This window comes from Spinacia oleracea, chromosome 3 (genome assembly GCF_020520425.1).
Source record: "Spinacia oleracea cultivar Varoflay chromosome 3, BTI_SOV_V1, whole genome shotgun sequence".
Taxonomy (NCBI): Eukaryota; Viridiplantae; Streptophyta; class Magnoliopsida; order Caryophyllales; family Amaranthaceae; genus Spinacia; species Spinacia oleracea.
This window is the reverse complement of record NC_079489.1, coordinates 153,822,736-153,844,474: the sequence shown is the minus strand read 5'-3', so window position 1 is coordinate 153,844,474 and position 21,739 is coordinate 153,822,736. Positions and strand designations below refer to the sequence as shown.

The 21,739-nt window shown below is 37.3% G+C and overlaps 2 protein-coding genes across 8 annotated transcripts; one reads left to right on the top strand and one right to left on the bottom strand.

Moving 5' to 3' along the window:
* Nucleotides 1-540: 540 nt before the first annotated feature.
* LOC110789785 (uncharacterized) lies at nt 541-20,309 on the bottom strand. 7 transcript variants are annotated; one of them, XR_002533663.2, is made up of 4 exons: nt 20,124-20,291; nt 15,390-15,540; nt 15,061-15,159; nt 541-997 (listed from the first exon to the last, which is right to left on the bottom strand). XR_002533663.2 is itself a non-coding variant. In XM_056840969.1 (4 exons), exon 4 carries the CDS (start codon nt 13,471-13,473, stop codon nt 11,674-11,676), a length of 1,800 nt encoding a protein of 599 aa, XP_056696947.1. In that variant the 5' UTR covers nt 13,474-13,908; nt 15,061-15,159; nt 15,390-15,540; nt 20,124-20,309. The 7 variants fall into 7 exon arrangements, 4 of the variants coding, with proteins under 4 accessions (XP_056696947.1, XP_056696946.1, XP_056696948.1 ...); XM_056840969.1 differs by lacking the exon at nt 541-997 and adding an exon at nt 11,674-13,908 and having other exon boundaries at nt 20,124-20,309; XR_008931276.1 differs by lacking the exon at nt 15,390-15,540 and having other exon boundaries at nt 20,124-20,309.
* On the top strand, nt 18,244-19,971 carry LOC110789783 (protein RADIALIS-like 3). The gene is made up of 2 exons (XM_021994485.2): nt 18,244-18,704; nt 19,683-19,971. Exon 1 carries the CDS (start codon nt 18,448-18,450, stop codon nt 18,679-18,681), a length of 234 nt encoding a protein of 77 aa, XP_021850177.1. The 5' UTR covers nt 18,244-18,447; the 3' UTR covers nt 18,682-18,704; nt 19,683-19,971.
* Nucleotides 20,310-21,739: the final 1,430 nt, after the last annotated feature.

The following is a 21,739-nucleotide window of genomic DNA, read 5'->3' as shown; positions in this document are numbered from 1 at the left end:
TATGTGGTGTGATAGGCCACAACAAAAGGGGTTGCAAGAATGCCCCTAAGCAACAACAACACAACAACAATCATGCTACTGCAGAGCAGACCACACCACAGCAACAACAGCCAAGAACCAGTTCAGCTATACCAATGCACAATAGGGGTGTGGGTATTTATACCTACCCAAATGGGTATCAAAGAATAGCTACTGTAAGTCATTCAATAGACTCAAATTCTTTCTTACATGTTACTTTACTGTACTGAAGCCAACTTGTTCCTAATTTGTTTTAATTAATGCAGCCTATATCACAACATTTCCCCACACCACAGAGGCAAAGACCTCCTGCAGCTTTCTATTCTGATCATGGGGGTGAGCAAACCATCTACTCCTTCCCTGCACATGACTTCCCATTGTCACAGACTCAACCAAGTCAAGGACACACAATATCAAGCCAAGCATTGCAGGATCTTGCAATGGCTAGAAGATTAGAAAAAAGACCATGAGGTTAGATTTTATTGAATTTAAAGTCTTCATTACATTTCATTAGTGCAGATCATTACATTTTACCTACCCACTTAACCCACTTAACTTAAAACAAACCAGATAAAAAAAAAGAACCACTAGGATTACAACCCACACTTCACATTTCACACTAATAGGTCTTCTCATCTTGCTCATCACATAGTCTGCCTCCCTCTTCCTTGCATAATTGTTAGCTTCACTAAGTTTTGTCCTAAAACTATCAACTTCAGCAGCAAGGCTTTGTTTATCTTGCATTAACCCTAGTATGACAATTGTTTGCCAAGTTGTTGGTTCTTGTTCATCAATCCATCTAAAAAAGATGCAACCCCTTCTGTTTGTTTCAACATCATAATCTGGACAAGCAATGAACCTCCTTCCAGGATTTTCTTTTGTCCATGCCTTTTGAATGGATACTGTGAATCCACAGTAGCACCTCTTAGGGTGTTCATTATCACCATTGTTGAACAAAGAGATAGCCCTGTTCATCATTCTGCAAATAAATTACGTTTTAATAATTTATTCCTAAATATGTTTAATTATTGTTAAAATAAGCTAACTTAAGATTTTAAAAAAAATGGCAGAAAATACCTTTTTGTTGAGAAGAGTCAGCTATGGTGGAGCAACAGAGAAAAAACACAGAGCAGAAGATGGAGAAGAAAGAATTTTTTTTTTAAGTGTTTTATTGTTGTTTTGTTGTGCATGGAATGTTAAATACTCTGTTTTTTGAGAGCCTCAACGACTATATTTTTGTAAAAAGCTAACTGAAATGGATTTCCCTTTATTTAATTATTGGTAAATGGTAAATGTAACTGTTTTTTTGTCGTTTAGTGCCTTTTATTTAGTTTCCTTTTAATTTAATTGCATTTTAACGGCCGTTAGTGACAGAAAACAAAAAGCAGCGTTTTCCATCCATTTTGAGGGACCTAAATGCTCCTTTTGAAACTTGAGGGACCTAACTGCTCCTTTTGGCAAAGTTTAGATACCTCCAGACCTATTTACTCCTTTTACATCCTATCCAACTGACATCCCATTAAACACCATTTTATAGTTGAAAAAAAAATTCTAACAGACGTTTTGATAGAAAACTAGCTGATTTTTAAATTTAAAAAGCTTGTGATCCGAATATAACTTGTGATTAATGAAACCGGTCAACACCTGAAGAACAAAGTCATTGTCTCATATTTCCCCACTTGATATGAAATTATGAATGAACGATTCTTGATGAACGATTTTAGAAAAATACGGGTCAACGTCAACGCTCACACCCCACACCCACACCCACACTTTTTATTTTATTTTTTGTGGGAGGTATTTATCCATTTATTTATTTTGGCTTTTTTATGAAGTTGGTAACGTTTAAGTTGCACAAGTTTTAAACAATTGAAATAGTTAAAACTGAATGCGTGTGATGGGTACGATAGATCTCAGGTTTAAATTCGTTGTCTCCCTCAGCTCCTCCGTTTATATTTAATTATTTATATTGTCCTTATTGTGCGAAAAAAAACTAAAAATAAAGAATCAACATATGTATTTTAAGCAGAAAAATTCAGTCCCGGTCAGACAACAACTACTTTTTTTGTTCCGAACTGGGTTAGACCGAATTGAACCGAAATTATTAAATGTATCTCCATACCATTTTCGAAGTTATTCATTTCCATAATAAAATATAGTTAGAAGATCTTCCGAACTTTAAATTTCCGTTTTTTTTTAAGAGAATAGAGATGGATATAGAAGAGAAAGGGTGTTCTCCACCTTTAAAAAAAAAGTTTTCAGACCCAATAAGTTCAGATAAATTGCAATCATGTTTTATCTGGTCAATAAAATTCTATTCATGTCCTATAAGTTGACTCTCTCCAGATTACTCTCTTACAACCAGTTCCAATCAGGTTTGATCAAAGTCCTATTCGATCAATCAGATTTCAATTCCAATAAATTCAAATAAGTTCAGGTTTCTTTGGCAAACAAAACACACCCAAAAGAGTAGGAAAACAAAACAAAATAACGCATGCTTCTAAGACATTAAAGAAGAGTAATATTGTATTTAATTGAAATCGGGTCAACCAGTCCGGACCAGGAACCCGAAAACCAAAATTTGAAGGACCGGAGACCGGACCGGTCCAAAACCAGGGCTAGTTCTGGTCTATTTTCCTGTCCAGGCTGGATTTTGAACACCCCTAATTGTAAGATTTTTCATGATTCTCCTTTATGCACTCTAGAATCAGCTCCTTTTTGTCTCCACTTCCAGTATTACACCAACCACCAAGTTTACGTTAACAACTATTGTTGGGGTGTTAAAATGGGCCCACCATTTTAACCTAAAAGCCAATAAAATCCACTCAAGCCCAATATTCCTTACAAGGCCTCAAAGGCCCAACAAAGGCACTATATATACCCCTCAAAGGGCAAGGTAAAAAGGTGATTCTCTAACCCTAGAGAAGCCACCCTACTCTCTCTCCCCTAAACACCTCATTTTATACATCAATTGTACTGACTTGAGCGTCGGAGGCTCCGCCTCGGGGACCCCCCCTTGGCCCAAAGTTCATCTTGCAGGCACCGTACGTGATCGGAACTCAAGACATCAAGGACGCTCCTTCCATCGTTTCAACCCCGGAACAAATATGATTACTTTGATTAGTGACTGGACAACAAAAAATGAATGGAAGCCTTAGATATAAATGTACTTCAAATAGAGCTAGCTGGGTTCACTTTCTTTGTACACTAGTGAATCCTCACTTTATTTGTAGTCTCTCCTCACTTTTAACTTGTGGAAGCTTGTAACTAAGGAGTCGTGAATGTGATGGGTAGTTGACTAAGTTGGATATGTTCCTATGAGGCTATAGGTGGTAGGGTCAGTAGAGATGGTCAGTAGATCGGGTTTGATTCAGCCCACCCTGACATAACCCATAGTGGGTCATATGTGTTGGACACACTTATGACCGACACAACCCAACCCAACCCAACAAGAATATTTTTTTGATGTGTTGTGGGTCGGATTTTTTCAACACAATCCATTTCGACCCACCCCATAGGACCCGACACAACCCACCACGGTACACCTGACCCACCCAACCCAACACACAAACCAAACCCATCCAATACACGAACCCATCCCGCGAAACTCATCTTAATTTAAACAATTTTGTATATTTAAAATGCTAATAAATTCTAATTTTATTGTGTATATATACATTAACCACATTTATGTAAATAAGAGATATAACATAAAAATTAATTAATTTAAGTTCATACAAATTTTATAACTTCACATCATGTACTTTGTCCATTTTTTCCGCACAATCCACGACTCGACCCACCCTAGTTTAACTAAGGTGGGTCGTGTATCAATTATTCCCGACCCACCCACGACCCACTCAACCCGCCACGTTGGCCATCTCTAGGTGGGGGGTATCCATAAGGAGAGTCTCGAGCAATAACAGAGTTGACACATTTATAATGCTAACATGTTTTATTGGTACAAAGTTATTATGGAGTATGTTATTGGCATACATAGGTAATGTTATTGGTACAATGGTACTACCAAATATACAATTTAATCACTACCTACAAGACTTTTGCTTTATTGGTACTAACAAAATTTTTATTGGTAGTCATTACCATCAATAACAAACTAATTTATATCAATAAAGCATGTTAGCGTCCAGGGGCGGACCCAGGAATTATAAAATGGGGGTCCCAAATTTAATTCGACTTCATCGCACAAAAAGTTTCAAAGTACTCCGTAATAGATTTGTTGATAATGCATTTTAAAAACAAAATATAATTTCGTTGATAAGACACAATAAAACTAAGGAAAATGTAAAAAATAAATACTCCGTAATAGAAAATAATAGAACTTGATTCACCATTTCTTTTTATTTTTGAACAAATCAATTCAATATTGCTTTCTTTCTTTTTTCGTGAAGGGCTATCAATTGTCATTAGTCATCTTCTCACCTTCTCACAAAGTCACTATATAAATCAACAAAACAACAATTAACAAATGTACTAACAATTAACAACTTTAAACAAAAAAGCTAATCAGAAAATTCACATAATTTGTTCCTCTCACCATTAGCTTTTAATAATTAACTCATTTAAGATGTTCGACTAGAATAAAAGTTCTTAAATTCTACCCTCACAATATCTAATTGCAGAACTTCTTAAATTCTACCCTCATGAATATCTAATTGACTAGCCCAAGAATGCAAAATATTAGTATTATTATTAGATATTCAGAGTTCTGACCCTCTACCTTATGTTTATCAACCAATTAGAAGAACGGAAGAAATGCATACTGCGCCCAACTAGATTATCTAATTGGCAGTCATAAATGATAAATCTCAGCTACCAAGAATCTCAAATGCGCGTACTCTAGTTGGTATTTGAGATTACTACTATTTGGTACTATCTAACTTGAAGTTGCTTCCCACAAATAAAATCAACTAATCAAGTATTCAATTAAATTAAACCACTCGATAAGCCAAACAATACAAATTAATACAATTCTATAATTACAATCACCCAAATTTAATTTACAAAATACAAAAACCTAAACAAGATTGAACAATATAAATTGATTAATTGAAAATGAAGAGTTAAGAGGACAATACTACTATGAGAATATAAGATGGTGACAAACTCCGGGGACCGACAATAGAGACCAGCGACACTAATAATACCGGCGGAAGGCGGCGGCGACCGACAATAGTAGTGCAGTACGAGCAACAACTCAAAGTAAAATAGGGAAAGAGATCAATTAGAGTCGTTGGAATTTTAGGATGAAAGAGATATTAAGAATTTTGGGGTTTACATTTATAGTTTTTTTTAAAAATTCAATAAAAAATTAATTTAGTAAGTACAATTGTTGAAAGGGACCAGTTGGTTCACGTGATTAGGGGAATGAGAATTGTCTTGTCTTTTCCACTTTCCCATATCTTTGTTGCTATATACTCATAACATGGGGGACCACACATATAATTTTTCTTTTAAATTCAAATTAGGTATGCTTTCTGATTTTTTTAAGAAAATAATGGGGGTCCCTATGGACCCCACGCGGTTTGCATAGGTCCGCCCCTGTTAGCGTCATCAATAGACAAACCCGTATATATTTTTAGCCAACCTCATACATAAGATATCTCGTCTGTTTGTCATCCCTGCGCAAAAGAATCTCAAGTGACCAAATCACAAGTCCTAACTGAACCACACGAACTTGAATACTAAATAATCAACCACAAACAAAAACATAGTTTAAACCCATCTCAAAACGAGCAAAATCTATTCAATTATGATTTTGCCTTCTATCTAGAAACCCTAGCCTTCAATTTAAATCAATCTAGCAAATGTCTTTGTTATTCTTGTTCAATAACTATGGCAGCATATTCTTAATCCAATTACGCACCAAAGTAAAAAAAAAAACAAAAAACAAAAAAAACTGAAGGCACCAACAAATCCAAGAGTTATTTCAAAACAATCCTCTTGATTAGCATATCAAGTGGCATTCTCGTAATTATAATGAACAAATATACAATCTAAATATTCCAATATAAAAGTTTATTTGATACTTTGAAAAAATAAAAATAAAAGAAAATAATTTTAATAAAAAAAGAGATTGTATATTTAATATTTGAGTAAACAGGTCTGGAGGTCCCTAAACTTTGCCAAAAGGAGCAGTTTAGTCCCTCAAGTTTCAAAGGGAGCAGTTTAGTCCCTCAAAGTGGAAGGAATAAGCTATTTTTATTAACACCGTTACATTTTCCGTTAAGTTCAATTAAATAATAATAAAACTGATTTTAAATAAAGGGAATTCAATTTACATGTGTATAAATGATTTAAAATAGCTTCTTTTGATTTTGACTTAGCTTTTTCAACTTCCTTAGCCTTTCCATTTGCTTTTTCACCCTACACATTTCATCATAACAGAGCAATTTAACCCATGTTTTAGCTTGAAATTTGAAAGATGGTTACATGGTTTTGGGATTGAAAAGGGTGGGTTCTTTATATACATCTACAATAAAAATTAACAAAATATATTAAAAGGGATGCTAAAATATTTGATTTTGATTAATTCCGAGAAAGAAAAAACAGAGATCTAATCCCCAAACGAATAGATTGATCATTTGGTGGAATTTGTTACTTGTTGCTGTAAATTTGCCAATGAGGGAATAATTAATTGGAATTCATTGAAGCCACTGAACGTATCCAAAACAAAAATGAACAAGGAATTGATTTCTAGTTTTTGGGTGGGTGTCCTGTATCGGCGACATTGGAGGTGAGAGAATGAAGGTGGTTTTGATAAGCTAATGATTGACTCGGTTAGTTTGAGGGTATTGAGGATTGTTGAGGAGCAACTAACAGAGGATGACTGCTCTTTGGAGATTTCGGGTCCGAATCTGCCTGGGCATCCATTGCTAGGAATTCTATGGCAAGAATACGGAGTAAAAGCGTAAAACTAACTCGTAAATTAATTCCTAATAAAACCTAGTGTAAGAATTAGGGGTCTAATCAGTGAGACCTTATTTATGTTTTAACCAATAACGATAATAATCGACACTGTTTTGGAAGCTAAGCTGTAGTTTTCCATTAAAAAAGTTATTTATTGTACTTTTTTTTTTTACGCAACGAAGGAGATATTTATATTAAGCTAAATCATGAGTGTGCAATCCAAACTTTACAAAAGCTACGGGCAAGACCTCAAAAACTTGCAGCCCGTAAAGAGTAAGCCAAAAGCAACTATAAAATCTAATCCCTATCCAAAACACTGATCCCCCCCTAATTACACTTAGCCCAATATTAGATTTATCTAGAAGAAGAGAGGGGAACCTTAAACTACCCAAACTACTCTTTATCACTTGAGGACTGACCCTGCTTTGCATCTGAAGCCTTCTTTGCACTCACCAACTGAGTAGTCACTTTGGTAGGAATAGTTCCAAACATAATTTCTGTTGTGATCATTGTAGGGGGCTCTGCTTCTGGTGGTGGAGGAATCTCCAAGTTAATGACTTGTTCACGACGTTGAGGTGCTGATGAAGACTCTCCCATCTCCTTTAAACTGTATTTGGCCTGCTTAAGCTGAGTTTGATACACGACATCTGTGAATGGTGGTGGATCCAGGAACACTTTATGTCCCAAGGCCATTGATATTGCATACTGACCCATACAATGCGCCAACTTGTTGAATAACCGGGGAAGATGAGTGATCGAGAATGAACTGAATCTTGTCATAAGGCAAGCTACATCTTTGATAACCGGAGCCAATTCATGATGATAATAATCTTCCATAGATGTCAACAATTTTATCAACAGCTCCGCATCCGTTTCCACTTCAAGTTTTTGCACCCCATACTCAACCGCCATTTGAAGGCCCTCCCTTAACGCGTAAAGTTCTGCTGCAAGTGGTGTAATGGCATTGTACTTACTCGCAAAACCAATATACCAACTTCCTGTCTCACTTCGAAAAACACCTCCACCTCCTGCTTCATCTTTTTCTTTCCAGCTGCCATCAATGTTCAATTTTAGAAAGCCTGGCGCTGGGGGCTTCCAAGCTGGAGCTTTCTGCAACCAGTTTCCGGCTACCTTTCCCTGCATCATTAAATTAGTTTCCCTATAATCTACATAGAAAGCATTATAGACAGAAAAAGGCTTGATCATTTTCAACTCAAACACTGCTCTATTTCGTGCCTTCCAAATATGCCACACAGCCACAATGAAAACAGCTCTCCAATTCTTGCTTAAACTAAGATTATAAGCCATCCATTGTTGCCAATTTGAAGTAAAAAAAGATTTCAAGCAAACTTCTTTAGCTACTGTAATACGTTGAAAAATATAATTCCAAAGAATGCTTGAATCGCCACAATCACGAAATAAGTGTAAGTGAGTTTCAGGAGCATAGGAGCAACGACTGCAGTATCTAGAAATTGACTCCATGTAATTCGATAAAGCATCTGCAACTGGCAAAATTTCATGTACACAATTCCATAATAACATTCTGTATTTAAAGGGGGCTGAGATTTTCCAAAGGGCTTTCCATGAAATGAAGTTGTAATTCCCAGAGACTTCAAAAAAGGAATTGCAGATAAGAGAATAAGCAGATTTTATAGAAAAGTTGCCATCATCTGACTTGGTCCAAATAAGGAAATCTTTGCTTTGAGACACTTTGGCCAATGGAGTTGCTAAAATATCAGATTGAATAGAATCTGGTATAATGTGAGAAACTCTCTGAAGGTTCCACTGTCCTTGTTTTATAATATCACTAACAAACAAATGACCCACCGACTCCGGAATTTCCTTATTAATTAACTTATACAACGGTTTAGCACCGACCCAATGATGATACCAAAGCGAAGTGGATTCCCCATTTCCAATTCCTATCCTTATCCCCTTTTCCAAAAGACCCCGTCCTTTTAAAATGTCTCTCCAAATCGGGGATTGCGAGGGTTTGGCAATGAATTCAAAAAAGGAGCCATTTTTTAAATATTTATCTTTAAAAATCCTAACCCACAGTTTTTCCGGAGAAGTTAGCAATTTCCAGCCCAATTTTGCCATAAAAGCAAAATTCCATTCTTTTAACTTCTTTATTCCCAGACCCCCTAACCCCATTGGAATTGTGATTTTATTCCAAGAAATACGAGCCAGATATCTAGTTCTATCAACCTTATTCCATAAAAATTTACGACAAGATTTCTCAATTCTATCTATTACACCACTCGGAATGATATTTGTCTGCATATTATAGAGGGGATACGTGTTTAAAACTGACTTAATAAGAGTACATCTCCCTGCCATATTTAACAACTTAGCTTGCCATCCCTTTATTCTATCCATAGTTTTATCTAAAAGACCAAAATAGTTGTTAATTTTTAATTTATTTGGTCTAATATCCACCCCTAGATACTTTCCAAAACAAGTAGAAATTCGTAGTCCATAAGAACCTGCTATGGTATTCCTGATTAAATGGTTCATTTTAACTGGAAATATAATGGAGGACTTCCTCATATTAACTTGTAAACCTGACATAGCCCCAAAATCAGACATTGTGTGCATAATTACTTCCATGTTATGCTGTGTAGCTGAACCAAATAAAAAGACATCATCGGCATAAAAAACATGGGAAATGGAAATTGTTTTTGTTAACTTTAAAGGTACCCAATCCCCTCTATTCACTTTCTCCTCAATCAACATTGATAACACAAAAATGTAAGACGACAACGGATCCCCCTGCCTTATCCCTCTAGAAGGTTTAAACTGCTTCGTAATCTCACCATTCCATAAAACAGAAATATTGGGGGTAGTAATGCAACACATGATCACATCTATAAATTTAGTAGGAAATCCATAGCTGACTAAAGTATCTCTAATGAAACTCCATTCTAGACTATCGTAGGCTTTTGTTAAATCTAATATCAAGGCCATTATATTTTTCCCTTTCCTTGTTTTATGATAGTGATGCGCTATTTCTTTTACAACTATTACATTATCTTCTATCCCCCGGCCTTTGATAAAACTTGATTGAAGGGGGCTAATTAAATTATTTAAGATAGGCCTGAGTCTACTCGTAATAATTTTAGTGAGCAACTTGTAAATAGTGTTACACAAACCTATGGGTCTAAAATCCGACATACTTTCCGGTTGATCTGACTTTGGTATGAGCGTAATGTAGGAATCATTAACATCTTCTGGGATGATAGCTGAACTAAAACACTCAGAACAAAACTTAACTATACTTGGCCCAACTTCAGCCCAAAAGGTTTGAAAGAATACTGGTTGTATTCCATCCGGCCCTGGGCTTTTAATTGGGTCCATTTGGAAAAGGTTAAGCTTAACCTCTACATCAGAAATGGGCCTAAGAAGAACCATGCTATCCTGCTATGAAATTCTATTATTGCCACCCAAGTTAACTAACCTTCTACTCTGAGAAATGGGTTATTTGGAACATCATCCTAAAGTAGTTAGTGGCCATTGTTTTTAAAGATTGAGGATCAGTAACCCACTTATCATCCACACCCTTCAAAGCTAATATTTTTCCCCTAGTTTTTCTGATTTTTGCCATTAAGTGAAAGTACCTTGTGTTAAAATCCCCATACTTTCTCCAGTTCATTCCCGCTTTCTGAGCCCAAATCAAACGTTCTTTTCTAAAGATGTCATTAAGCTCTTTTAGCAAAGTTTTTTCCAGATTAATCAAAAAATGTGAGTGATATTTAGCTAAAGCAACCTAGATTCCATTAATACGGGCTAAAAGACGCTTCTTAATACTAGTCAAATTACCAAAAACATTAGTATTCCAAGTTTTAATACCAACTAGAAAATTATTCCTACCCTTTATGAAATCATTGCTTTCATTAGTCCAACTTTTAGCAAAAAATTCTTTAAAATTTGGATGTTCAATCCAAACGTCCTTACATCTAAATGGAAACGGGCCTGTACAGTAATCATTATATAAAGAAACAATAATAGGAGCGTGATCAGAGTGAGTACGAGGTAGATGTAATACCTGTATGTTCGGGAAATTGTCCAGCATCTTCGCATTCGCCATTGCTCTGTCCAGCCTCTCTTTTATCATGTCCACCCCATCGCGTGCATTGGTCCAAGTGAAAGGGCATCCACTATAACCCAAATCAACTAACCCCGCTGCATCCACGAAGTTGTTGAGATCCCTACACTGCCCAGTTTTAAACGTACGTCCTCCACTCTTCTCTGCTTGGGAGGTCACCTCATTCAAGTCCCCCACCACCAACCATGGAGTATCCTCTGGAGGTAGATTTTGCTGCATATCTCTCCATAACTGATGACGTGGACCCGAAACACTAGGAGCATGAATTCCGGTTACTAAAACTTCTGGTTTTATATTTCGGAAGTGAAACAGAGCATGAAACAGATTTGTTTCTTCCGAAAACAGAGTCAAATCGACAGAGTTCTTCCAAAACAGCCATATCCCCCCGCCCCCTCCTGTTAGTCGGTTGAACCACGCGAAAATCATGGAATTTCAATTGAAACATTACCTCCTTTGCTCGATGATCATCGCTCTTCGTCTCCAAAAGGATAAAAATGGATGGATGTTGATCTTGGATTATGTTCCAAGCCCTTGGAACAAAATCATCTCTTGCTGCACCACGAACGTTCCATAGACAAATTTTCATTTGTAAATTTGGAATTGGTTTTTGGACCCCTAACCTAGGATGCTCCATCTCCTCCGCATTGGGTGGAAGAAAATACTCCTCCCAATCCCTCCAATACTGCACGACTCCCATCATATTTAGATCCTCCATTCGAATTAGAGTCACGTACGTAAACACTTTCCTGGGATCTAACATCTTTTGAAACGTGCTGACTTGAACTTGTACTCCCACCACCTCTCTCTGAGTGACGTAAAATGCCATAAGGCGATCCGCATGCCCCATTTCTTGACTTTGAGTTTCGAATTGCAAAGGATGAACTGGAATTTCTTTTTGCACCCGAACCGGAATATGGGGACGCATATTTATCGGGTTGAAATCCGGTTCCCTCCCTGTTAATGGTAAGTGTTTCATCTCCTGTGGAGGGGGTACATCCCACCTTGTTCGCGGTCTTGGTCCTATCGGCTCCATCCCCTCTTTCCTTCTCAATTCCATTGCTAACAATCCCACATTCTTGAACTCCATTCCCCCTGACTTCGGCATTCTCTGACTCCTGCATGCACTCGTCTCCGATTGCTCTGGAAACAATTGCAACATCGATGGTTGCCTGATTGGGCAATGAACTTGCTGAATTTCCTCCATCATCTGCTGGTTGACTTGATTGCGATAATGTCTGGGTCCTCTTTGAATCCAAGTCCTGCTGTTTCTCCACTGGGTTTGATTTGGATTGAAATTTGTCTGCATGCATGTGGTGTTTGTGTTTTTCTGGTTTTCCATTTGAACAGGGAGAAGTAGTAGCTTCTTGAAGAAGAATTTCAGAAGACGAAGAAAGGGGATTGGTTGGTGAGAGGGAAGAAGTGTTAGCTTGGTTTACCACACAGTGAAAAGAAGGATCCGAATTATAAAAGGCAGAAGGTGAATCATCCTCCTTTGCCAAGTGGTTGAACGAATTTGCCAAGTGTACGGTTTTATCACCCCCATCTTGAATTAACTCCGGTGTAGCACTAATCTCCAGTAAAGTGTGGCTTGGGGCAACTAACACTGGCTCATTAACTTCTCCTTCTGATTGGTGAGCCTGCTTATCCCTTGTCATTCTCGAGTTAACCCCATTTAATGAGGTTGTTGTCGCAATTTTTGAGGAAAAACCACTCTTATACTCATTAATCCGGGCATTAGTCTGTCGTTGCTTCCCATAATTATTTCTTGGACTTCTCTTATTTTGGACCAGGGTCCAAGGCCTATAAATATCAGATTGTGTTTGTCCAACCCTGCTATCATCCTTACTTGTAGTGGCCTCACATGCATCCACCTCCATTTGGGCTTCATCCTGTTTACCCAACTTGGGCTTATTAGTGGGCTGTCCATTTACCAACTCATTCCCATCCATCTGATCGCATCTCTCTAATACGTGACCAATTTTACCACATTTAAAACAAAGTGCCGTGATATTCTCGTATACAACTGGCTGCCAAAATCCACCAACCCACACCTTGGTGATAATTGGTTTCCTAAGATCAATTTCAACACATACTCTTGCGTATTTTCCCCTTGACACTTTATCAGTTGCATAATCAACTCGAATTGGCTTTCCAATCACTTTAGCAATCTCATATAAAGCATCTTTATCATAGTATTCTACCGGCAATTCCTCAATACGTACCCAAACCGACATGAAATCGAACCCATTTACAGACGGCCTAAAATTTGGCTTCCAAGGTGTTATCATTAAATAATGATCCATAATGAACCATGGACCCCCAAACAACCCGCGCTCATAATCATCGGTTTGGGTAAATTTAAACAAATAAACTTGTTTACCAATATCAATAACCTCCAAAGAACCCTTGATACGCCACATCGCTCGAACCCTTATTTCCAGTTAACTCGATTTCACCTGAACCCCCATGCACTTACCCATGAGTGTCAATTTCCATGGCGCTCGTAACTTTTCCAACGTGATTCTATCAAACGCCACCGCTAAGCCGTCATCCGGGATCTTATCATTATTTTTTTCCCACTCTAACGACGTAGTAATGATTTTCCTAGCCTCTTTAAACCATTGGGATGATGATGCTATTGCTTCTCTGAAATTCAAGGTAGCTGAGGATTTGAACGGAGTGTGTTCTTGATTGATGTGTTTCATGAGGATATCATCTGGTGGTCTTGGAAATGAACCCATTCGGGTTCAAGGAAATTGAAGAAGGCAAATTGAACTTTTCTTCTGTTCTCTCTAACTTTCTCTCTCTAACTAAACCAAAGGAAATGTCGACCTATTTGCGCTGGTGAAGAGATACTGTAAATGATGTATCTGTTAGAATATATGGCACATATATTCTGTAAATATAAATTATTGTAAATAATAGAAATAGTCGACCTACTACTCCATTATATACGTAATACGTAAATTAATTCATTGTTGGTAGCTACATTATATACGTAAATAACTTGCGTGAAATATGCAAAGCAATCTCGCTAACTAATTCTAGTAGGTTGACTATTTCTATTATTTACAATAATTTATATTTATATAATATATGTGTCATAAACTTGAGGGACTTAACTGCTCCTTTTGGCAAAGTTTAAGGACCTCCAGACCTGTTTACTCTTTAATATTTAGTTGTATACTTTAACAATTTATTTACGAAAATACCCCTTGATATGCTTTGCTCGCCAATCATGGAGATTGACTAGGCGGAGCTCACAATCCAATACAACCAAAAGTTGTAACATCAGAAACTCAGCTTATGGTTTCATCATCCCTTCGGTTAAAATTCATAAATAAACATGACCAATTTATTTTCCAATTCCACAAGTATCTGCACAAGAACATCCTGTGCACCATTCAAGTTCATGGGTTTGAGTCATAGGGCGGGTGACTCGAGCCAGGTAAGCGAATAAGCGATGCTTGTAAGAAGCACCAAATGTTTTATAATCAATAGGAGTATCAAATATTCAAATATATGCCCTGATAAGACTCAATCACAAAGCTCATCATGTCTTTGCATTTGCTATGAGACAAAGTAGTTGAAAGGATAATCTCCTCTATGTGCTTCAAGATGGAGACATAATTATATTCGAAACATAACCATTTTCAAGCCTTTCTATTATAAAAAGTACTCCCTCTGTCCTAGTAAAACACGGGTTTTAAGAAAAGTGGAATACAGTGTATGGGAAAGTGAGAAAGTGTATGGCCAAAATTAGACACATGACTATAAATTTTGGGAAGCCCAAAAATAGAATACGGGACTATAAAATCGAGACGGAGGGAGTAGGAGTAAGAAGCTCTAAAGTTAAGCCTTATATACCCTGCATTTTCTCTGTTTTTAGCGTGTGAATATCACTTAAACATGCACATCCATCACACATCACTGGTAAACCATGCATGAGTAACGAAGACTGAGAAGATAAGGAGATTCCAGATATGTAGCATCATGATCATGATTACCTTAAGGACCATTGTGGGTGGATATCTCTTTCGCAATAGATCCTCTTTCTTCCAATGACACACAGGTACACACTCCACCCGCCTCACTCTTATTCCTTCCTGGAAAATGATAACCAATTATAAGTGTCTTTTCCCACACAAATATTTATTCTCCTGGAAAAATCCACCTATTTGTAGTTTAATTAACTAAATACAAAAGCAATATTGGGGATTTGGGGTTCTCTTTTTGTACATAGTGTGCCTTTTTCCTCAAGGCGTCACTAGAAAAGCACATAGAAACATGAATGAAATATTGACAAAAAAATTGAAATAGCTCATATTTTTCTGACATCATCCTTTTGAGTTTCTCCCTCTCTTGATTATTTCCTCTTTCTTTGAATGAAGTTTAATGTCTAATTTCGATCAATTGCAGATATCATCTTGTAATGGACTTGTGCCTATCCATTGTCACGCACTTAGATAGTTTGTACACCTGCAAGGCTAAAATATACACCATATTTTACTCAAGTGACGGTTCTTAAGTATAATCTGAAGGGGAGGGGGGTAAATTTCAACAAGAATAAAATAAACAACATTCATGTATGTTGGTAATTCATGTATGTTGGTAAATTACCGTATTACGTATTACTTTATTACTTTACAAAATAAAAGGAAGTCTAACCCAATGTTTAAAGCCCTGAAGCTCGAAGCTCTAGGGAAAAACGCTTAATTAGGTCTGAGCGAAGCTCTTGTGATTAAGCCCGCCGAAGCGCGCTTAAGCGCATGACGCCCGTGAAGTGCAAAAAGCACGCTTTTGGCGCTTCATTGAAATTCTTTTTTTTTATTATTACTTTACGTTGAAAGCTTTTTTATATGTTGTTATTGTGTTTTGGACCACTCCATATTAATCCTTAACAATATAAAGTATACCAATAGTCCAAAAAAGAAGAAAAGAGAAGACAACAGTCACAACAGCCGACCCTAGCTTCTAGCTTCTGGATAAAAACTATGTTATATGCTTTATTTTTGTTAAAGCAAGGAGTAATATATTTTTGTTAAAGCAAGGAGTAATATATTTTGGGAAGCAAATCTGATGTTTATATATTTTTGTGGTTATTTTAGTGAGATATATATTCATAATAGTAAAAATCTTTAATTCTTAAAAAGTGAGCTTCACTTCGATGAAGCCCGCGCCTTGCGCTTGCGCTTAAGCTCTAGGACTCATATCGCTTTAGTGCGCTTTGCGCTTTTTTATACACTGGTCTAACCACATCAACTAAAATTTAGACATATAAAACAATACATGTCAACGTGGGTGAAATATACTTCGTATGTACGGGTAGATTATTGTATAATATTCACATACTTGCAAATAACCCTAAAAGGCACTTCAGGAGAATCCACTAGGACATATTTTACTAACTGGAAAGCAAGCACCATTAAAATGTCAAACTATAAATATAGACTAGCTATGCTTTATTTCATATCAACAAACTCAGACAATCACAGAATTTAATACCTCGGCATTTGAAGGAAGAATTTCATGTTATTATATGCCTGATGACGACAAAGATGTACTTGAAAATTTAATCAAAAATCAAAATGGATGGACAGTAGGTGTTCCACTTATTAAAAGGGGTAGATGCTACAAGCAACTTGCTCAGGAGCAACTAAATTGCAAAAAAATTATCCCAGTTTGTTTTAAAGTATATGCCAGAAATAATCTACTCATTCTCTGAATAAAATGTAGTCCATATCTAGATTGAATAAAAGAAAGTGGAAGAATAACAATCTGCACAGATATAAGAATCACCAGATAGAAGATCTTCAAAGATGTAACAACAGTCCAATCATAGTGTTTTAATTCCTATATATGGTATCAGTATATGATACTGCCTAAAAGAATCATGTAGCTTAGGTAGGTATGTAAAACTAATAAAAGGTTGTTTGTTCCGTACAAAGTGATGAACAAAACCTTTTTAAAGCTTTCTTCTCCTACCACTAAAACCACAAAAAAGAAAACAAAGTGGGGATTATTCTCTAGTTTAGTGCGGCAAAATAACCAGTGTGCTTGATTATGTCAGCTGAAGTGAGAATGTCAGATATTGATGCTTGGTTGCTAAGAGAATGAGCAATTCATAGATAAAACAATTAAAATAAGAATGATCTCTAATTTAGCTTTTCCTTTTCCTTATTACTCCTTTAGATTTGGCTCCTTGTCCAAACACTAAAAGAACCAGAGAGTGAAGCCTGAAGCTGGATGTCTATTCAGACTCCTTTGCCACAGGTCATCGCCCTCTTTCATCAAGGGGAATCTGCAAAAGGCCGATTCATATACAAGTTGCAAATTTTGTACATCACATGTAAACATTAAATAAAAATTGATATTCTGGTAGCATATTCTTTATTATTCTGCGTCTAGGATTTAGGCTCCGTTTGGTAGGGTGTAAAACGTTTTTATAGAAAACGATTTTCCCCTTTTCAATCATTTTATTTCGTTTGGTTGGGCAAGAGATGGAAAACAATGTTCCATAACTCCCTCAAAGGTGGAAAAACATCTTCCATTTGAAAGGGAGGGATACCACTTTTCCTCCTTACCTCCTCTCCTTTCTTCCCCTCAATCTTCACAATTTTCTCCCATTTTCTTTAAGGAACCAAACAAAGGAAAACTAGTTTGGAATTGTGTTTTCCCTTGGGAAATGTTTTCCGTGGAAAATCGTTTTACACCAAACCAAACGGAGCCTTAAGTTCTGGGCAAGTTGATTCTAGCAATATATGTGAAATAAACCCCAGCACCAAAAAATTTAACACAAGTCAATAGGGTGGGGGCAACAAATAGATTGGAAGTCAAGCAAATTTGAAATGGGTATCATTCTGGGGAACATACCAATAAAGGAACAGCAAGGGAATAAATGACGAGAGTTAATGAAGCATTATACACTAGTGGGGATTAATTTATCCTCAAGACACGTAGGAATCTTAGCAACTAATGACAAATATGAAGAAAAAAGTCTGCTAACAATATGATAAACAAGATAACCGGGATGTGGAACTGTACATCCATTCATACTATACTGATCTCTTTGGCCTGATTGATTTGTGGTTTCAAATGTGGGAAGGGTCACTGCTTAGAATACCTTTTGCAGGATTCTCACAGCTGGGACTAACCCCACAAACAACTTTTCCTCTAGTTTATAAGGAGGTAACTCGATTAATCTCAAACCATTCCCATCCTCAATACAAGGAGTCCTCCCAGACTTAAGTGACCAGTCCTTTAATCTGGCCACAATTCTTTTGCTAGCTCACTTCCTCATTTGACCTTTTTAAATATCGACCAAAAATAAACCTCCTTAATCTCATTCATTTCCAGAAACAAGAAGAGTTTAATTAGTCGTTTGGCTGTCACATATGACATCATGCAGTTCCAACTCCGTGTGGACAACCAAGCAAAACAAACTGTTCGAAAAGGCCTTGGCATTATATGATAAGGACACTCAAGACCGTTGGCAAAAGATTGCCAATGTTGTTGGGAAATCTCCAGAAGAAGTAAAAAGGCACTATGAAATCCTTGTTGAGGATGTTAAAAGCATCGAGCAAGGTCAAGTCCCATACCCTTACAGATCAAATGGACGCAATGGCTAAAACATCAAATTCAACAAATGAAGGTATAACCTAAATCTTACAAGCCAATCACTTGCCACCATACATTGCATGCATCATTCCTCATGCAGTCATAACTATGTTCCTAGATTCACTTGAAGTTTAAGAAGAACCATTCACTTTAGTCCCTCCACCTTTTAACAAGCATGATAATCAGTCAACTATCTTTCACTATACATAATTTACTGCCCGCCCACTGTTAAATTCAGACATGAGGATCTAAGTGTGGCGCAAACAGAACATGTGTGACCTTAAATATTCACCATAGTAAATTTCATGGGTCCAAGAGACTGATACCAGAAGTTGGGAACTTCATTGATGTCAACCTTATGTTTCATAGATGATTCTTCTACATAACACTTATCAATCACGAAACAATGAAAGTATGAAACGTCTAGTTTATTATCACGATACATGTAGTATTCCTGAATCATGACCACATTTCACAGTACATGCAAGTGATGCAACTCCTTATCCTGTCCCCAATCCCTCACCACCTATAAAAAAGACAGGAAACAAACAAGAATCCATTTGACATTCAATTAGATTTTGGATAATATATCCTGTGTTTCGTATTCTTGCAACTTGCTAGTCCAAACAACTTATCTTTTAAGATTCCAAATAATTAGATGGACAAGAATGGATGATGATACTTCACTAGCACGTATCCAACGCTTTTCGCCTCTTTTCGCTTTCTAGTTCTTAAATTCTTTTATGATAAAAGAAAGCCAACCATTTGTCCTCACTTGAAGCCACTGTTTTTATCAACTCAACATAGCACACACTTTTCCAAAGCATCAGTTCTGAAACTGAAATTTGTAGCAAACATAAATCCCACCCACTTAAGCTACCCCTTTCAAATACCCACCAGTTTAAAGTTGCTAATAATCAATATTTAGCAACAAAAACATGATTGTTTCTTGATTTCTGCTAATTGAATCTCATAACTCAAAACCTGTTTGTTTGTTCTTTCTATTTGACAGGCTAACTGCTTAGAACGTCGTATCCTCAGTTGTAAAGACGGCGAAAGCGGAATCTGAGTAGATCAATCCTTATTACTCCAAAGGAATTTCTCTTGAGGATTTTATCAATCAATTTTAAGTACATTTCCAATTTTCCAGTGCAATTAGCCAAGAATTATGTATTCCCTTATCAAATTACCTATGTAATTGTGTTCTTATTACTGTTATCAATATGTAATTGTGTTCTTATTAATGTAATGGTGTTGCTATTTAACATTAATTAATCAATGAAAAGTTTTTGGTTTGATAATTTACCAATATTTACCAATAAGTTTTTGGTTTGATAATTTACAAATCAACACATCAATTATATACATCAAATCAACAATTGAGTAACAAATTATAGACATTGACGATATTGTCAAGAAGGGAAAAAGGAGGGAGGAGGGTTTAATTGTTTACCTTTCATGAGGTTTAACCATGGAAATCGCTCTTTCGGAAGGAATTGGCGAATTGAATGAACATCCCATTTTTCAGATGAACCACAGAGGACGACGACAATACTAGTCCGTAGGACTGTAGTTGCGAAACCAACCGAAGGAATGCCAAAAGTGAATGCCAAATGTCAAATGTGGGTGTCAAATTGGGTCATCGATTGGTTACGGGTTGGATATAATCGGATAATGTAGTTTAAGCAGATTGAATGTGTGAATTAGACCTGAATGTCGGGTTCGGGCCAGGCCGAGAAAATAAAAATATGCCCATTGTGTCGGGCCGGGCCGACCGGACCAAGCTTAGGGCTAATTTTATGTGCCCAAAACCCACTATTTCGGGCCAAAATAGCGGCTTTTTCAGGCCGGAAAAATTTATAACTAAAATTATTATTTTACGTTGCCCAAAGCCCCGCAATTTTTTTTAAAGTTCAGGTTGGGCCGGGCCAGAAATATTCTGCCCAAACCCCGATTTTTTCGGGTCGGGCTAGCGGGTCGGGCCCATGTGTGATCAGCTCTAGTGTGAATTTGTATTTTCGGGTCACTTCGGTTTTTGTCAGAAATCGGGTGGATCGGTTCACTTCTTGACAGCCCTAGTCAAATGTGGGCCAGGATCGGATTCAGATTCAGATTGGTTATTGATGTGGGTAAAAATACCCCACCTACGTGGCACCAATGGTATGCGACACGTAGCTCCTAATCAATGGTCCGCCGCCCCTTTGGGCTGCCACCTAAGAATCAGCTTATGCTGATGCATGGACTACATTAAAAGTACTATTCCCCTTTGAGGCCCATGGCCCATAAGAAATGTTGTGATAGTGACACATGTCCTTATCTGGTAAACTAGCCAATCATATGACCTGACTCTAAGGTTTTCCCCTTCAAAAGGGGAGACTATAAATACATCCAATTCCCAAGAAATGGACACACTGCACAATTTTAGATAAAGAAACATTCTACTACTTACTTTAATGCTTTCTGTTTATCAATTACATTTTCCTTAAAACCCGTGTCTTACTTAAGCATCGGAGGGAATATTCCTACGGGAATATTCTTGTTTTGTAGGTGCGCCGCCGACGTGGACTGGACTCAACGCTACGTGGAACCTGATACCTCCTCGTCATCATCCAAGGAAAAACTCCCACAACATTTGGCGCCGTCTGTGGGGAGGTAAGGTAACATGGTAGACGTCCAGCACTTCGGAGACGGGCCCATCAGTCAAAACGAAAACGACGAGACTGCAATCAATGGTGATCGTCCTCCTCGAGGGAGAGACGACAGAAGCAATCCGTCTGTAGGACAGGGCGGTCGTCCTGAACCTACTCCTGAGCCGCAACTTGAGCAGGTTCAAGTAGACGATGAGACGGGTCAACCTTCGCTTCCTCCAGGCGGCCACTTGAGAGCTGATGCCGACACAGTTATGGAAGAAAACCCAGACTTGACTTGCCGGTGTCTGCTGGAAAACTTAAAGATATCTTAGCTGGCTTCAAGGCGCAGATGGACACCCTACAAGATGAGATCAAAATTATCCGTTCTCAGTCTCAGGGGACGGGAATACCATTCTTTAATGGACTCGCTCGGTCTAAT